At 36.6% G+C, this 19,192-nt stretch overlaps 1 protein-coding gene across 31 annotated transcripts in view; it reads right to left on the reverse strand.

Annotated features, from left to right (window-relative positions):
- The window catches only part of NEB (nebulin), a 217,056-nt gene that overhangs the window by 140,884 nt on the left and 56,980 nt on the right, over positions 1 to 19,192 (reverse strand). For all 31 annotated transcript variants that reach the window (XM_087881859.1, XM_087881879.1, XM_087881868.1 and 28 more), the window contains exons 50-64: positions 18,971 to 19,078; positions 17,982 to 18,293; positions 15,896 to 16,102; positions 15,365 to 15,469; positions 14,953 to 15,060; positions 14,295 to 14,606; positions 13,241 to 13,447; positions 11,925 to 12,029; positions 11,666 to 11,773; positions 9,676 to 9,987; positions 8,601 to 8,807; positions 6,969 to 7,073; positions 4,979 to 5,086; positions 4,450 to 4,761; positions 1,614 to 1,820 (exon numbers count right to left, since the gene is read on the reverse strand). In XM_087881859.1, coding sequence (XP_087737985.1) covers positions 1,614 to 1,820; positions 4,450 to 4,761; positions 4,979 to 5,086; positions 6,969 to 7,073; positions 8,601 to 8,807; positions 9,676 to 9,987; positions 11,666 to 11,773; positions 11,925 to 12,029; positions 13,241 to 13,447; positions 14,295 to 14,606; positions 14,953 to 15,060; positions 15,365 to 15,469; positions 15,896 to 16,102; positions 17,982 to 18,293; positions 18,971 to 19,078 — 2,823 coding nt within the window. The remainder of the gene's footprint in view (positions 1 to 1,613; positions 1,821 to 4,449; positions 4,762 to 4,978; positions 5,087 to 6,968; positions 7,074 to 8,600; positions 8,808 to 9,675; positions 9,988 to 11,665; positions 11,774 to 11,924; positions 12,030 to 13,240; positions 13,448 to 14,294; positions 14,607 to 14,952; positions 15,061 to 15,364; positions 15,470 to 15,895; positions 16,103 to 17,981; positions 18,294 to 18,970; positions 19,079 to 19,192) is intronic.

Raw genomic sequence — 19,192 nt, forward strand, 5'->3', positions numbered from 1 at the left:
CAAGATTTATTAATGTATTAATGTACGCCGATAACTTAGTGCTGTTTTCTAGAACCCAAATAGAGATGAGGAGACTTCTCGCCAAGCTCTCACGTTATTGTACTACAAACCATTTGACTATAAATGTAGCTAAATCAAAAGTTTTAGTCTTTGGCAATAAGAATAAAAAGCATAATTGGGATATTAATGACACAAAGATTGAGCAAGTTACCCAATATACCTATCTTGGAATTGTTTTTTCCAGTGCAGGTGGTTGGACTCTGCACCATCAATACCTTTCTCAAAAGGTCAGAGCTGGGGCAAGCCTTGTATCCAAATTAAGTAAACATATTCAACCAACCTCGATTTTACCAATTCGTAAAGTCTTTCAGGCTAAACTTGTTCCGATTATGCTCTACGATTATGCCGAAATCTGGGGTCTTACAGAGGCCCCCATGTTGGAGAGAACTCAAAATAATTTGTTAAGGAGGATGCTGGGGGTAAACAATTCCACTTCGGCGGTAGCTGTCAGAGCTGAATTGGGACATTTTTCACTGCACACCTACACAATTACTAGGGTGATAGCCTACTGGCTAAAAATGACTCAGATGGAAGCCAGCAGACTTCCCAAAATCTGCCTAGAGCAGCGGTTCTCAATCTGGGGGTCACGACCCCTTTGGGGGTCGAACAGCCATTTCACAGGGGTCGCCAAAGCCCTCTCTTGCCCCCCCCAACACCTTCACTCACTCTCACTCTCTGTTCTGTTGGATCGCCGGCCATTTGCTTACCCCACCCACTCCCAATCTATTGCTGCCTCCGGAGTCCCAGCTGATGGCTAGAGGAAAAAAAACTGTTTAAATTCTTGCCAAGGGGCTTCAAAGGGCCGCCCTATAGCCAGTGGTGCAGCCGAACCATTTGTTAAATTGCTGGCTTGCCCCACCCCTCCGCACCACTATTTATTGCCAATAAATAGTGGTGGGCGAGGGGCGGGTGAGCCAGCAATTTAACAAATGGTTTGGTGTTTTTTTGTAATTTTATTGGCCCAGGGAGCTTCAGCATAGGTTAATTAGCCCTGGATTAGATCGGCTCCCGACCCTCAGCTGATTTGCTCTCAGCTGTTTTGCTCAGGGCTCTGGTGCTTGCTTGCAAAGAGTGCTGATTTTTTTTCCCTAGCTATGCTGAAAAACAAAACTGAAAGTAAAGCAGGCTGTTGGCTTTGCTGTTGCTGCAAAGTTGGAAAATTAGGCAGGTAGATTTCTTTTCTTTTTCCTCACCAAAAAAGGTAGGTGCAAACAATGGGAAATTTAGGGCAAAAGAGGAGAGTTCAAGATGAGCTGAGTTAGAGAGGAGCTATCTTATTTGGGTTATCTAGTTTTGGAAACCTAGTTATTGAGTTTCGATGTTGTTAAATTTTAAATGTCATATATGATATATTTTTAGACTGTTATTTCTGTAACTGTTTGTTTTATCTTTTTCTTTTCTTTTCTTTTCTTTTTTTTTGAAAAGGCCTACAAAATCTCTACCACTCATAACATACATCTGCCTGAGACTCTTTTGCTTAAGTAATGCTAACCAGAGGGGTAGAGTGGGGTGTGGCATATGCCATTATTTGCACTCAGAATGGAAACAGTCACCTTATTCATAACATCAGCATTATGCTTGGCGAGTTCCATATCCATTGAATCAGTCAGCTTCTTAAATGGGAAAATACTTGGGTGCTGGCGATATTTGGTGTCACTAGCAATTTCAGTGGCTTTCTTGGACTTCTCAATATCCAATGATCCAGCAGGGCTCCAGCCAAGACCTTTATACCACTCATTATAATCTTGCTTATATTCATGCTGTAGGCAGAGAATAAAACACATCTATAGTTGCACAGCTCTTAACTATAATAATATAACATCACCCTATGGACATATGAAAAAGAGACATCTTATGATGAAATGATGACACGGTGAATTACAGTTTTGGTCACTCTTGAGTAAGATATAATCCTCTTGTCTTTTGTTTGCTTTATTATTTAATTAATAAGCATTGCAAAATTGTAAAAATAATGCTTGGTTTATTATTTAGTTAATAAACAAGTGTTTTCTTTCTAAAATATTGAACAGCAACGTCTCTCATACGATTTTTTAAGAATACTCCAATAATAATTCTGACTCTATAAATTAGCAGATTTTAATTTTTATTCTCAATTGTATCATGCCATTGAGAAAGCATTTAATACATTTGTACATGGTATAGATCTTCCTAAAAGTGCACTTAATTAAGATGCAACTTAATCTTTCCAAAAACTTATAGTTATACTATATTTATGAAACCAGGAAGCACATATACCACTGAGTGATATAAGACATGTATTGAATTCTTTGTCCCAATATCATTGCAGTTTATCCAGATCAGTGCACACTTGAGGATCTCACGGCAGCGCAACACAACACAATTAATGTTGCTAGTTTCTGGGCAAGATCTGTTTAACTTGTATATATTTTAATCTTGCGTTTTATATTTTAAATATTGTGTCATGCAATATGCCTTATTTCAATTGGTATGCTTCTGACACAGATAAACAAACATTGCAGATCTATACAATAATGCCTTTTAAAATACTCCCCTCCCTCTCTGTGATTTATATAACTATAATTTTGAAGACTGGTGACTATCCTGCTGACTTTGCAGTTCTGCTGACTAATTTACTTGTTCTATTTTAATGCAAAACTACCGCCATGGACCCTGGCACATAGAAGGCAGATGGAATTCAATCATCCATCTTGCACAATATTATTTTATACACAGTTGACAAAGCATATTATTAGATTACTGACATTCAGAAAAACCTAAAATCTGCAGCAGTAGTCTCACTGGATGTTTTTGAGATGGTGCAATGGGAATGAGTAAAGAAAAGCTTTGGCTAACTATTCATTACTAACTATTAACTAATTTGGGCACTTTATGCAAAGACTCTCTAGAGCAGGGGTATCAAACTCAATTTCATTGAGGGCCGCATCATTTGACCTCAGGGAGCTGGGGGGGCTTGACGTCACTCGTGTAGGGGGCATCTGTAGTCTCCCAAGCGCTCTGCCAATGAAAACAGACTCACAAACTCCATTTTCGGTCGCGATGGCCTCCTGCCACCCTCTGCCAGCAAAAACGGAGCTCGTGGGGGGCCATGCGCAGCCCTCGCAGCTTCATTTTTGACCGTAACAGCCTCCTGCTGCCCTCTGCCAGCAAAACAGAACTCAGGTGTGACCCCCCCCCCCCAAGCTCTGTTTTTGCTGGCAGAGGCACTGCAGGCCAGTCCTTCACTGTTTCCAGGGTGGCCCCATGGCCAGATTTAAGCACCCCATGAGGCTGATTTGGCCCATGGGCCTTGAGTTTGACACCCCTGCTCTGGAGAAAGCTGTAATGCTGGGAAAGATATAAGGCAGAGGTGTCAAACTCACAGCCCATGGCCAGATGTGTCATGAGCTGGCTCCTCTCCCGCCCAGTTTAGCAAAGGGAAAAAAGTCCCGATACATCACGTGACGCCACTGTGATGACACGAGTTTGACACCCCTGGTGTAATGAAAGGGAAAAGGATGACCAGCAACAAGGTAGATGGGCCTAGTGACTAATGACTGTAACATTGGAAAACTTGAAAGAACAGGTTAGGAGTAGATTGTCATGGAGAAAATCTGTGTGGTTACTAGGGTCAAAAATGACTTGACGGCACATAAGCAATCAAATGAGAAAGTTTGGGAAAAGTTTTGGCTAACTATAGATTTCCTCCTTTTTTATGCGATCACATAATGTGGATTATGTAGTCACAAACTGTGGATCAATACGTGGTACACTGTTCTTTTTTGCTAAGGATATTACAAATGGAATGATCTCTTCATCTAGCAAGAGAACTTGCTGAACTTAACAAGAATGTCCTTTATCTCACTTTGTTTTTCATTTAATATTGGTACAGTACAGCTATTACAAATTAAATACATTTTACAGCAGGTGGAGTTGAATCCATACTATTATATGTGCTGATGATAGCTTACGTCTTTTCTACAATTATGCATTTTTATACTAAAATGTATTTGGTAATTTATCAAGTTATTCATTTAGTTGAAATGTTTTAATGACATCTGTAAAAATTGGGATTTCCCTTTTAACTACGTGGGAATTCCAAAGGAATTTTTTTCTCAGCTAAAAAATCAACATAAATTGTTAAAAATCCTGTTGAGTTTATGTTCGTATAATTCTGATCCTTATTCAGTCAAGAAATTTCTATCCTACGACAATTCTAGCTGAATATTGCAAGTAATCTGTTTATTTATAAATATTAAATCCATTTATTATAAAATATTGTTTATTAAAGCATTTTTATTTTTATTAATTTTTCACATTTTTGAACTGCCCATCTCCCCCAAAGATAAACAAACATATAAAAAGCACCTTTCAACTAATAGTAAAAAAAAAAAGATTGCAAGATCTTACATCACTTTGAACCCGATTCATGTTTCTGGCCAGTTCTATATTTATGGCATCCGGCAGAAGGATATATTTATGGATGAGCCTTTTGTAATTGATATTGGTAATATTGTCTTGTGCTTCTTTGGCAGCCACAATGCTGACAGTATCAGCAGGCGTGTTGTATCTCGTTTTGCTGCCTTCATAGGCTTTCTTGTACTCGCGATCTGACTGCATCTTGCCCACTTGCATGTAATGGACAAGCTTGGGGTCATCTTGGAGGCTGAGGAAGCCAACAAGTTTACCCTTGTCCTGTTCATAACCCAATTTATATTTGTACTGCAGAGAAAACAGAAAGTGAAATGTAAGCTCGAGAAGGTCAATACTGAATTGTAACTTTATCATACAGTAATAAAATAAAGTGAATACAGGTACAGATTGAAAGATTGTTAAATATGGTAAAATTGGTTCCAAAGGTGTCTTTTTGTTCACAGGGGCCTTCTGTAATATTTCTTCAGCAGGAGAAAAAAACCAACAACATCGACTGTAAACTTACATCACTGGCAATCTCCCGAGAAGCTTTAGCAGCTTTAATAGGGATTGCATCACTTCTGAGATCACAGCCTTTCTTCTTAGCTTCTTCCAGAGAATGTTTATATATTTTCTATGTGGGAAAAGAAAGGAAACTATTTTAAAAAATACTCAATACAGAGACAGAAAATTAATACTTTATAAACTCTGGTTATTTCTTATCATCCTGGAAATATTAGGAAGATCCAGAAGAAAAAGTAAATTTGATTTAATAGAATTAAGACACAAGCACATTTAAATTAATGTAGTGCAAGGGTGTCAAACTGGCGGCCTGCGGGCTGGATGCATCACAGGCAGGCCACACCCACCTCAGCTCCGCAAATGGGAAAAACATCACAAAACGTCACGTGATGGCAACGTGACACGGTAAGTTTGACAGCCGCAATGTAGTGCAATGATTCTGCCAGTTAAAAGTTATGATTCTTTGTTTTGAGGGCCATCCCAAATCTTTCAAAAAGCACAAGGGGCCTTAAAGTCCACCCTGCTAATTTATATGTTGATCAATGCCACATTACAAACCTACATTAGGGCCCTTTTTACAAACAAGCCACACAATTCCACATGTCCCACATCCATATGATGCTGTGCACTTGGTTAATTAAGATGTATAACTATTCTTAGCATCCAAAAGAGCAATGACAGCTTTACAGCAGTTCTACTGGAACTCTATAGAGAGGCAGTTTTACATTGAAACTTAATCTGCTTAAAGGATCCTGAGATTTTCTCTTCCTTCCTGTAGTTGAGATGCTAAAGTATCTGACCACAATTCCCCCTCCACTTCCCAGGCATTCCAGTGGGGCAGGTTTGCCATTTCCTTCAACAATCACACCACCAGGGGTGGATTGCCCCCGGTTCGCACCGGTTCTATAGAATCAGAGTAAGATGAATCAGAGTAAGATGCAAGACTATTGCCAAAGTTCCCCAGGACACTATGGTGTCTGGGTAGAAAAAGACCTATTTTAATTACACATATCCAGCAAAGCAACATTTCAGTAAATGAAAGCCGGCTTTGGGGAGCTTTCACAAGCATTTTTAATACACTGCCAGGATAATTCTCGAGTTTCTATTCAAGTTCTGGCAAATAGTAATTTTGATATATTTTTTTTCTTCTTCAAGTTGTATTTTTTCCCTGTTTCTTTTTTTTTTTTTTAATAATCTTTATTTACATTTTTCGTTAAAAAACATAGAAACAACACATCATAAAAAGATAACACAAAAAAAAAAACAATAAACATACATACTTCCTTGTTTCTTTGCAGTACCTTAATACATAAATGTTCGGTACTGTATCTCTACATTATAATCCGGGGAAGACAAAACAACTTACATGCCTTAATATATCAATTAGGTCTGTCCGACCTCACTTATCTTATATAGGATAGGTTTCTCAACAGATATCATTCCTCCTCTAAAATGGGATTTACTTTCCTCTTTTCTAGCCATTTATAAAATTTATCCCATACTAAACCTCCCTGTAATTGCTCTCTCTCCTTTAATTTTTTGGTTAATGTATCCGCTTCCGCACAGTCTAAATTTTTTTTAATAATAGCCTCTTCTGTTGGGATATTCTGGTTTTTCCAGAGTTGGGCGTATGTCAACCTCGCCGCTGTGATGATATGTAAAGCCAAATACCACAAATCCTTTTTTATATTTTCCGGCTTGGACCTTTTTCCCTGTTTCTTTATTGACTTGGTGTGATGGTTTTCTTGATTTTGTGCTGATAGTTTGAGAATAATTATTTGGAAATGTTAGGTATGGAATAGTTACACATACAAATAATTCTGCTACTTAGAGTTTTCAATGAATAATACTGAAGGATTTGACTCAAAGGCTAGCTTTTCTCCTAGGCGATGTGTCTACTTTATCTTGTTTGACAAATAATGTAATGTAGTTTTGCTGATTCACTAATACTAGCACTTAGCAAAATATAGCTCTTAATCAACCTGCATACTTACATCACTGATATTATACGCATTGACTTTTGCCAAAAGAATCTCAGGAGTATCTGACGTGATATGAATCTGTGTCTTTTCTGCTTCCCAGTCCTTTTTGTAAAGGTGCTAAAATAGAATGAAGGAAACATGTATCATTGAAAAATAACTTTGAACTAAACCTAAAAAAAAACCACACCATAATGAAAGAAACCACACCATAATAGAACCAATATTGTAATTAAATTTAATTTCATAATCCTTTGATGATTGAAAAATATTTTATCAGTTCATTTTACCTAAACAATTGAATTAATTTGACTGAACCATGCTTAATCAGCCCAATACAGTATGAACCAAGTGTGAATTTTATCTTATGTAGAATGATCCAAGGAAGAATATTCACGTGCTGATGACAATTTGCTAGTACAAATTGGTACTAGCAGTTGAGGTAGCTCTCAACTTACGACCATAATTGAGCCCAAAATTTTTGTTGCTAATTTGTTAAGTGAGTTTTGCCCCATTTTACGAATTTTCTTGCCACAGTTGTTAAGTGAATCACTGCTGTTGGTAAATTCATACACAGTTGTTAAGTGAAACTGTTTTCCCCACTGATTTTGCTTGTTAGAAGGTCACAAAAGGGGATCACGTGACCCAGGATACTGCAATTATCATAAATATGAGTCAGTTACCGAGCCTCTGAAGTTTGCTCAAATGACCATGGGGACACTGCAACAGTTGTAAGTGTGGAAAATGGTTATAAATCACTTTTTTCAGTGACATTGTAACCTTGAACAGTCACTAAATGAAGTGTTGTAAGTCAAGGACTACCTGTACTAGCAAATTAGCATAGTTAAATTTGTTTAGCTACACTAATTTTTAAGAAATAAAATCAAGCAGAAAGATCTTCCGGTTCCTCTGGTAATTAATGATTGTTTCTTTTGTTCTGTGAAATCTTGGAATATTTAGTCCAAAATAATAAAGACTCTTAGGCCAGAAAGTAAATCTCTTTTGAAAAGGATTATTTTGAAAAGAGAATTGTGTCATGGGATTGTGAAAGACTTTATGTGCATTTGCATGTTGATCATACAATAATATAAAAGAAAATTTACCCCTTTCATTGGGAGAAAAACAAACATGTAAATATCACCCTAAATTGCATCTTTTAAAAGCCAGTTACATCATAGCAGTTAGAAAATATTAGCAAATAGAAATCTATTCACCACTTCATCCCTAAGTAAATAATACTGATTACATCTCAAAGAAATGAATCTGATGATACTTGTTTACCTAGAAATATCATACGATCCATAATCAAACCTATGAACTAGAAATATATAAATCACCAATATATACAACTATTGGCAAGTTGCCTCCTGAATTGTCCTCACAGTAACTTTCTTAATACTGTAGAAAAAATAATATACATTTCTTAAGAGCTAGAATCTGTCCTGCACATGTATATCCACTGAAAACAAGTTAATTTAATGACTTTGGGCAAGGATGTTGCTGTGTTTCACATCACATTTTAGTTATTAGATTTTGGTTTTGTGATGAATCATGTTTACTGACTGCAGATATTTGATTTATATGATTGTAAGCCTACCCAAATCTTAGTAAGTAAGCAAGTAGATAAATAAATATTCCTTGGCTTACATCATCCATTATTTTTGCATTACTTGTCGCCAGAACCATTGGCATAGAATCCATTAGAATAGAATATTTCAATTTATCTGGATGTTGTCTGTACTTCTTCTCACTGACAATCTCCATGGCTTTTCTATTCTTTTCAGCTTCTAGAGATCCTAGTGGTACCCATCCAATCCCTTTCATGAATTCATCATAGTCTGCTTTGTACTGATTCTGAAAAACAAAATGAAAGGAAGGTTTATATAAAATGTTTGGAAAAACAACTTTCCAAATATTAAAAAAAAAAAGATTGATCTTTTGAGCATAGTTTAGTGTGCAGCCTGGATTATAAATCACATTAGAAAAGACCAAAAAGCAAGCATTTTTTGAGACACAAATGAAAAATGTACATTTCATTGTTGTTATACTGCTTTGTTTCATCATTGTTAAATGATGCACGTGACACATTAATTTGAGCATGTCTGTATATTATTTTATCCCGTGATTTTGCATTCTATCTCCATTACAGTTTTATTATTAGTTATTAGTTAGATACACCAAATTTGTTGCATACGTAGGACTTCCTCTTCAAATTTTTCTCCATAGCAATGTTGTGAGAGAGAACTGGCATTTATTGTCAACTCACCAGCTGAATTTGGGACAGTCATATAAATTTGCCCAATGAGCTAGCGGTAGACCATGGCTTAGGCTATGCTGTTAACTATGACTACCACTCTAACATTTAATATAAAGAGCTGCTCCATAAGATGGCCTATACATTAAATTAATAAATTAATAATGTTTTCTATAGTGCCAATCTACTTCCCAGTAAATGCTCTTCAAATCTTCTCTAAATTTGCAGAGGGAAGAAGGACTTTGGCTATTTCCATCATGTAAATGGAAGTTTGATAGCAGCACATTGCATATTTTCTATGTCCTGCTTCTTCAGGAGAAAAGCTAAATGCCATCTGCAGTGAAAAAAAAACCAGTTCTGATATATCTTCCTCGCGTTCCCTCCCAATTGCAAAGTAAGAAAGAGTTTAAAGACTTCAGGTTATCTAACTTTGTCATTCGAGCAGTTATCAAAAAAATACTTCCTTACATTACTCTGGATCTGCATCATATTTTTGGCCAATTCAAGGCTCATAGAATCAGGCAAAGCACTGTAAGTGTGGATAATATTCCGGTAGTTGGTATCAGTTGCCACTTCCTGTGCCTTCTTGGCTGCCACAACACTGAACATGTCGACAGGAGTGTGGAACCTGGTCTTTGATTTTTCGTAGTCCTTTTTGTATTCACGTTCTGACTGCATCTTGGCAACTTCCATATAGTGCACAAGCTTAGGGTCATCTTTTACGTTACGGAAGCCGATCTGCCTTCCTTTTGATTGTTCGAAGGCCAATTTGTATTTGTACTATAAGCCATATAGAATAACAAAACAACACACATACACACACACACATGTACATATATGAAAGGATATTTAGTTACTTTATTCATTGACGGTGACTGATAAAGAATTTGATATGTTTAATTTAATTTAATTTAATATTTAAATTTATATATCGCCCTTCTCCTGAAGGACTCAGGGCGGTGAACAGCCAGAAGTAAAAAACATCAAATACAAAATATAAAAACAATTTTAAAATGAATTAAACAATTTGGCCCGACAGTTAAAATCCCCCATTAAAAATCCAAATTAAAATACACAATTGGAGGGATTAGGCCAGCCCGCCTTGATGAAATAAAAAGGTTTTGAGGGCCCAACGGAAAGTACATAAGTCCGGAATCATCCGTATCTCCGGGGGGAGCTCGTTCCAGAGGGCAGGTGCTCCCACAGAGAAAGCTCTCCCCCTGGGGGCCACCAGTCGGCATTGTTTGGCCGACAGCACCCGGAGGAGCCCCTCTCTGTGGGAGCGTACTGGGAACACATATATGTGTTACTATATAGAGTATATAAAATGTTAATATATGTAACATTTCCTATCACCCAAATCTTCTGATTTTACAATTACAATTCAGTAGGAATTGCTTGGGCTTTTCTAAATATTTCTGGATAAAAATACCAGAATGTTACAGGCACAGAAATATTTGCTTTTTTCAACCGGCAAAACAAAAAAACAACACCCAATCAGAATGTGCTCTTCTTGATAATAGATGAGCACAGATAGCCAAACAGTGCTTGCCTACATCCCACCCGCTCCAGTTTTGCACAATAAACCACTGCCCTGTGTAAATAGAGTAAAAGATGAGAGTTTTATAAGCTTGTGATGGTGATTAATCATCACACAACTTATACAGCGACTCCTTTATCCACTCTCAACATCCAGCCACCATCCCTGGATGACTGCACGCCCGATGGACACCCAAATTAAATATAAGCAGATCTGCATCGCCATCTGGAAATCACCTAAGTCACCATAAGTTTGGTGTAATATAGCAATAATTAATCTTTTAATAGAATTAAATGGCATTAAGCCTTTTCAAATCAATAATATTGATTAGGCTACAATCTAACTCATGGTTTACATTAAAGCCTAATATTTGGGGGGAATGGAATAAATGCTATCTTTATCCACTAGCAAGATAGAAGTTTGTACCAATTATCTTTCAATATTTCCCTCTGGTAAATTCCCTGGAGATCATAAAAGGCTTGTTGACAAGGACAGAGTTAATGAAGCAATAAAAAAAGAACTATACTGGGATATAATTGTTTACTGGCAAGAATAGAAGGACACTTATTTAGAGAGAGAGAGGGGAAGGGAAAGAGAGAGAGAGAGGGTGAGGGAGGGAAGGAGGGAGGGAGGGAGGAGGGGTGAGGGAGAGAGAGAGAGAGACTTGACAGATGATAGATAAAATATACTAAATATATTCCTGCAGGAGCATGTTTGAGAAAGTAACAAGATATCCACAAAACCTTAAAATTTTTAGGAAACAAATTCCATACATTTGCCAGAGCAAATTCATGCTTCAGGAAACATAAATAATTCAGACTAATATAATTGTATACATGTAGATACCAGGGAGCAAATGAAATGATCAGACTAAGAAAATGTTTTCCAATAATAAGGCAATATAAAAATTAAACTTACATCACTTGCAATATCCCTGGAAGCTTTAGCTGCTTTTATGGACAAAGCATCTGACCGTAGATCACAGCCTTTTTTCTTCTCCTCTTCCCAGCCAGACCTATATATTTTCTGTTCCATAACAGAAGGAAACACAGGCAGATGTTTAGAATTTTTTTTTTCAAGGAAAAAAATAGAATGATGGATATCATTCAGAATTAAGCCAAAAATATGACCCATAATAATATAATGATATGCAAGTCCAGTCGAATAGTTAGCTTACATCACTCATGATGATTTGGTTGGCTCTGGAGAGGAGTATTTCTGGTGTATCAGGCATTACGTGAATGTCAGTCTTGTCTTTGTTCCATTTTTCTATATACAGCCTCTGAAATTAAAATAAAAAGTTTAAACAAATCACATTGTTGCATGTTGCCAAGTTATTTGCTTGCACATTTTGTACCATTAAGACACCCTGTCTCACTAGGCAAAACTAAATCTCTAATGATAAACATTTTATCATTGCTTTTGCTTCCTAAACTAAAAATATGCAATATTTTCTTTAAAAAAAAAAACTACTAAATATTAATTCAATGCTTAATTTCTTGATTTCACAAAGGGGCTATACAAACTCAAAATAATGGAATATAAATATTAGATTTTTTAAAAAAATAATTCAATCCTAACCGTTCGTTGAATTTCTGAATAAATTGTAATATGGACACTATTGCTATAGCAGATTGTGTCTCCGTAGTATTACCACTTACTACAACAAATAGTCATGTCATTTTCTTCTATATGGTTATTTTAATATATCTATTTTAGTAATTTACCTACTGTATCTTAGAGGATCCAGTTTTTTTACAATTAATATGACAAGAATTAAGAAGACTTCCCCCCCCCCTTTCAATTGACCTTTTATTCTATTTATTCATTGCCAAGCTGCCAGATGCAGATCTGAGCTCAAAAGAAAACCCAGGACATAAGAACAAGTAATATTAGAAAGAAGCCATATTCAAAACAATTTTGGCCACTACAGTAAATCAAGATATAGCCCTATTTATAGAGAACTTTCTCAGCATAATTCATGGATTATGCAGGCTCTTCTTTCAAGCAGGTTGGCTTGTTTTCCATCTGGTTTTTTTGCAATGGTTCTTAAAAAGCCATATTGATTCTTGTTTGTGCACATAGCTTATTGATCCCTGGTTTAGCTCAAAACTTCTTTTAATCCAGTTTACCATCATCCAGAACCTTCAAGAAAATTAAAACGCAAGCCGCAAAGACCATAATCACTCTCCATGCAGGTAACATCTAATTTAATTTAATATTTAGTCATCTTGAACAATTACCAGAGACAGATCTCATTACCACACCTTATGATAGCAAATTTATGAATATGCACTGTATGAAGAACTACTTTTCTTTATTATCGGCTAATTATTCATTCAATAAGCCATGACTAAAATTAATGAGCCATTGAAGCAGTAGAACTTCCAATAAATGCTTTTTACTAAGAATGAAGTACATCTTTACTGGGTCATTTGACTATAGTCCCTGAATCCTAATTTGATGTTCCTAGGAGATTTTGTTTTTCCTTACCTTATCCATGGTTTGTGCATTTTGTTTAGCCAACACCTGTTCCATGGCATCCATGTCAATGGTATACTTCAGTTTGTCTGGATGCTGACGATATTTGTTTTCGCTGAGAATTTGAGTGGCATTCTTTGCATTTTCAGCCTCCAGAGATTGAATTGGCACCCAGCCTAGTCCCTTCAGCCAGGTATTAAAGTCAGTTTTGTAAAGATTCTGGGGAGGGGTTGGGGAGCAGGGAGAAGAAATAACTTGATATGAATTAAATTGTCTTATTTTAGTGTTCATAAGATCCCAAAATAATTGTAGTTGTAGCATGGCCTAAAGAGCAAGCTTCATTCTTCATTCCATCAAAATGCTCACTGAAACGGTAGCTTTTGACCAAAACTGCAGAGAAAATCTTCTCTCCAGTTCAAGGAGGACATTGCAAATTGATATGTTCATTATTCTGAAAGTGAAGTCTATTCCCACTGTTTATGACTTCTAAAACTTATTTCTAACATTTATTCACGAACGTATGAAAACATATATAAATATTGAAACATCCAGCAGTGGCAGTCTTTTGATCATTTTTTTAATTGATCTTTTGCTAGTTTTTCCAAATGTAGGATTACTTCCTCTCCGTGCATGAAAAGATCGAAGGGTGATATACTGAAAGGCCAGTGGAACAAGACTGGCCAAAGTTCTTTTCCCTTTTACTGGCAGGACAGTTTTCAGCAGAGTTCCATTCTAGTGGAAGCAGAATGAAGTGGGATCCAACTATCTAAGTCTACGTAAGGGAACTTCCAATAAGAATGTGATGCATTTCACATTCTTCCAGTATTAAATGCCTCTGTAATTTATTAAAATCCATTCGTCCCACAGTTAATTGTGGCCATATGAAAAACTTTACACTTCCAGTAAACAGACTGGAACCTGTCTGGAAATAAACACATTCTTATGTCAGGTTAATCAACTGTATCTAAATTGTATTAATTATATTTTTAAAAAGCTGTCCTGGCCTTCTCCAAGCCATTAATTAGCCTCCGTAATCTTAGGCACAACGGTGTTAATAATTACGTACATCACTCTGAATCTGCATCCTGTTTCTTGACAATTCCATACTCATGGCATCAGGAAGAAGAGTGTAACTGTGCAGAGGTTGTCTGTAGTTTGTGTCAGTCACAACTTCTTGGGCTTTCTTAGCGGCCACTACACTGAATAGATCTAGAGGCAAGTTATATTTAGTTTTGCCGCTTTCATAGCCTTTTTTATATTCGCGTTCTGATTGTAGTTTTGCCACATTCATATAATGAACCAATTTAGGATCATCTTGCAGGCTACGGAAGCCAATTTGCTTTCCTTTTTCTTTCTCATAGGATTCCTTGTATTTGTACTAGGGAAAATCAAAACAAAGAGGTTTAAGCCATTGCAAAATGAGTAGTATCAAGTTAACTTAAACTATCCTGTGATAGAGAGTATCTCAATGCTGGGTATTTATTCCTACCCTTGCTTTGATTATTTTCTGGCTATCACCTCTTTCCCACTGTTCTTCTTCTTGTTGTGGTTAAAAATGTCACAACTGCATTCAGTTATTGTACACCAAACTAGAAAACTACATTCTCCCTTGTTGTTGTTGTTTTCATGTGCTACCTGTACTTCTCCAAGACCTTTTCTTCCAAACCCTGCTGTTTTTTGTTTTTTTGAAAGCCCCTTAAAAGATTTTATTAGGATTAACTTACATCACTGGCAATGTGGCGTGAAGATTTCGCGGCCACAATAGGAATAGCATCTGCTTTCAGGTTATAGCCTTCAGCAAGCCGCCTCTTCCAGTCTGCTTTGTAGACATTCTTAAAGAGAAGAAATCACTTTTCTTAAAGCCTCTAATTAAGTTCTAGCAGTGAAGATCCATGAATATTCTTATGTTAACATGAAAGGGTTTTTTTTTTAACTTGAGAGTTCCAATTAGAATTAAGATAATTTACATCCATTCTAGTGAACAAAACCTTAGTCTTTTTCCTACAAGTGGCTTAAAAAAAATGAAATGGAAAACCCAAGAATAAAATGAATCACCAATTTTGGTTTTCTAAAGATGAAGGTCCTACATCAGTTTATGTATTCATTTAGACAACAAAGAAATTGCCAAGTACTTACATCACTTATATTGTAGGCATTGACTTTTGCTTGAATAAACGCAGGTACATCTGGATCCAAATGATATGTGTGCTTCACTTTCTCACCTTCTATCTTATAGTTTATCTGAAAGAAAAAACAATTTATGCAACAAGTCCAAGTTTTAATTTAAAATTATGTTGCCCAAACTAGTATCTTCAAGGTATATTTGGACCATAACTCCCAAAATTCATAACCACTATGGTCAAATGCAATACAGTCTGGAAATTCTGGAAATCATAATCCCAACATATTTTAAAGGATTGAAAAGCCTCCTTTAGAATGGAAACTTGTACCCAGAGCACATAGGATAATAAATCCAATTTAGGCCTGTATAGCTAGGGATTTGCAAAATTCCTGAAAGTTTCATGGAAGAGCCTCTGCAGGAATTTCTTAGGTAAAGCGCAAAACTTTGAACCAGCCCAAGACTGCTTATAAATATTTTAGAATTCCATAGCACTTTTAAGACAATAACTTAAAAGTTGGAAATGACGTCCTTTGGGTTGAACTTACATCACTCAGCTGTTTGGTATTATGTTGAGCCAAAACCATCGGTATAGCATCCATCAAACTTGTAAACTTGAGTTTGTCTGGGTGCTGGCGATATTTGGATTCAGATATTGCCTCGCCAGCTTTTCTAACTTTTTCCATATCCAGGGAGCCCAAGGGACTCCACCCCACACCTCTTAACCAGTTGTTGTAGTCATCTTTGTAAGCAACCTGAGGAAAACCAAAAGGAGACTCAAAGCTCTGGAAGCATGGGGAAAGCCCTTCAAAGGATCAAGGAGTACATACAGTAGTTCCCAAGACAAGCATTGGCACCCCAATGGGATGCATTTATATTGCCTAAGTTAAACATTTGAATGTCTTTATTGTAACATAAGGTCTGCATAGGTAGGCAAAGTGAGAGACAAAATCCTGCATTTTCTGGCTATCTGATAATAGTATATTTATTTCTTTTAGACTGAGGCAAAAGCTCTTGAGAAAATGAGTATTGTTTTTCAGCCAACATTAGCATCCAATTTAGCATTCCATTTATCTCTGAGTTTGGAAGGCAAATCTACTGAGCACGAAAATACTGAAATGGAATTGGATATACACATTCAAGCAAAATCCATCACAATCAGAAAGCATCCCTTTCGAAAGGGAAAGGAGAACACAAAGTGAAATTCATGCAATCATTTCTTTGGCAACGCTCAAGGCAACAATTTATTTTTATATATGAATTCCAACTCAAACCCCAAAACGGGGTTCAGGTGTGCTTTCCTGTGAAAATTGTTACATTGGCACAAAGGGTATTAATTAATTTGTGTATCAATTCCAACTTGGTGTTCACATACCAAAAGTTAAGGGGAAAAGTGGCAAGTGAAGCCAAAAAAAGAGTATAAAGCTGACACTGGAAGAGAGATCTCAAATACAGAATGGTACTACCGTGTTTCCCCGAAAATAAGACCCTGTCTTATATTTTTTTGAACCACAAAATAAGTGCTTGGCCTTATTTTCGGGGATGTCTTATTACTTTGGGGTGCATGGAGCAAGATGGGCTTCTCTTGCTGTCTTACCTGATTGCCAACTCTGTCTCCCTAACCCTAACCAGGGGTGAGGACTGGCTACGCATGCATTTAAATATTTTCAGGGGGGCTTATTTTCAGTGGGGGGCTTATTTTAGCGCTCAAAAGCCCGATTGGGTTTATTATCAGGGGATGTCTTATTTTAGGGGAAGCTTGGCCAAATGAGAAGTGTTGGAGATGTAAATCCAAATCTTCAGTCTCTCCATGACCTGATGACCATAAGGGTGCAGGAGAGTATAGATAGAGAGTTAAGAATTAACAGATTAAAGAATTCACAGAGTTAAGAAATGATGATCTATTTGCTAATCTGATGTCACTTTCATCTTCCCAGGAGCATGCATGCGCATGTACACACAGAGAGAGAGACAGACATAGAGAGAGCGAGATACAGGCACATGCAATGTGATTCTCCTCTTGAAGAGATATAGCTAGCTAGATACCAAGTATTTGCCTGTTTGTAAATTTCCTGCAATTAAATCAATTAAATTAAATTAAATTAAATCTTTCTGTTATAACTCCTAAAGTTGCTTCACTGATCATTTGCAGGTGTAGAATGCTTTAGCTCCCAACAAAGAGCAGTTTACATGAATGACTCTAACATTCTCAACTGCTATCTCTTCCTCTTTAAATGAGGGTCCCAATTGTTTTGTCAAATGTGGCTCTAAAAAAATAGCCATCTATCACACTGATGAAGTTATCTGAAAAAAATGGAGTGCATCATCAGTGCAGATAGATTTCCCTTGCAAAATTAAGCAGTAGTTCCTCTGGGAATTAGAGATAATTAAGAATTCAAGGAACTGTCATATTCCCACACCTCCCCTTCCTTCTTTGGTAGCTCAAAAAGCCATTTTAATGACTTCAGCATCTTTAAGAATGATTAATCTGACCCTGTGGTTAAAAAATAAATATTTTCAAAAATAATGTATTCTTAGAAATGATTCTAGAAAAAAAAATACCATTGCTTGCTAGGTAAACTATGCTGTGTTGTCTCTAGGCAATTGTGACCTTTTAAATATTGCCCTACTTACATCACTCTGGATTTGCATCCTGTTCTTGGCCAGCTCCACATTCATAGCATCTGGCAGGTAGGTATAGTGATGGATCGGATGTTTGTAATTGACATTGGAGGCTACATCCTGAGCCTGCTTGGCAGCTTGGATACTGACCATCTCCACTGGTGTGTGATAGCATGTCTTGCTTTTCTCATAATCCTTCTTGTACTCACGCTCAGACTGCATCTTGGCCACATTCATAGAATGAACAAGCATAGGAGCGTCTTGCAAGTTTCGGAAACCAACCTGTTTTCCTTTAGTCTTTTGATAAGCTTCTTTGTATTTGTACTAAAGGTCCAGTCAGAGAGACAAAGAGAGAGATTAGTTAGGCCTGGATAGTGAGACTTGGTATACAAGCAGCTAAGAAAAGTGTCTGGATTAATTGGCAATTCAGTACTCATTTTTATATTAGTAATGGAGAAAAATAATTTTAGGTGAATCATTGACATGGACATGACAGGAGTCCTTCAAAAAAACATTCTCCTAGAGTAGAAAAAGTAAAATTAGGCCTGGGTACAGGCATAATTATGCCTGGATTATAATCATGAATTTCTGAAAGTTACTATTATAGTCTGTGCAAAAGAATACATACAGATTTCCAAACTGCTGGAAATGGGATAAAGTATATGGCATAATATTTAATTTTATCTATGTTGTGCAATAACCTGCTCCCATTTTTTTCCAGTAATTTTTAGCTCTTTAATAAGCAGCCACATCATTTCCACTAGACGAAACAATGACAGGTTCGCACCTGTCTTCAGTAGTGAAGAAGGAGGCTAAAGCAACAGAATGAGAGTGGCAAGATATTTTGCCAACAAAAACCTTTGAGCCTACAGTAAGGATAGAATGGTCTAAAATAGAGAAGATAATTTGTGAGAAAATACTTTAATCGTTTACATAGCAAGCTAATAGCAACTTTCATCATTCTGATAGTATATAAAGAGAATTTAGTAAGGATTACTTACGTCACTAGCAATGTTTCTTGAGGCCTTGGCATGAGTAATTGGAATGGCATCACCCAGTACATTGGGTCCTTTGGCGATGAGGTCCTGATAGCCATATTTATAATAATTCTGGAAAAAAGAGCATCTTACTGATTTAACAAGTCATTTTAAGTCATTACTGTTGATTAACTTAGAATCCAATAGTCCATACAATGCAATTATCTGGACTTTCTGACTTTCAGT

The sequence above is a fragment of the Pantherophis guttatus genome, chromosome 1, assembly GCF_059756535.1.
Source record: "Pantherophis guttatus breed Tessera chromosome 1, ASM5975653v1, whole genome shotgun sequence".
NCBI lineage: Eukaryota > Metazoa > Chordata > Lepidosauria > Squamata > Colubridae > Pantherophis > Pantherophis guttatus.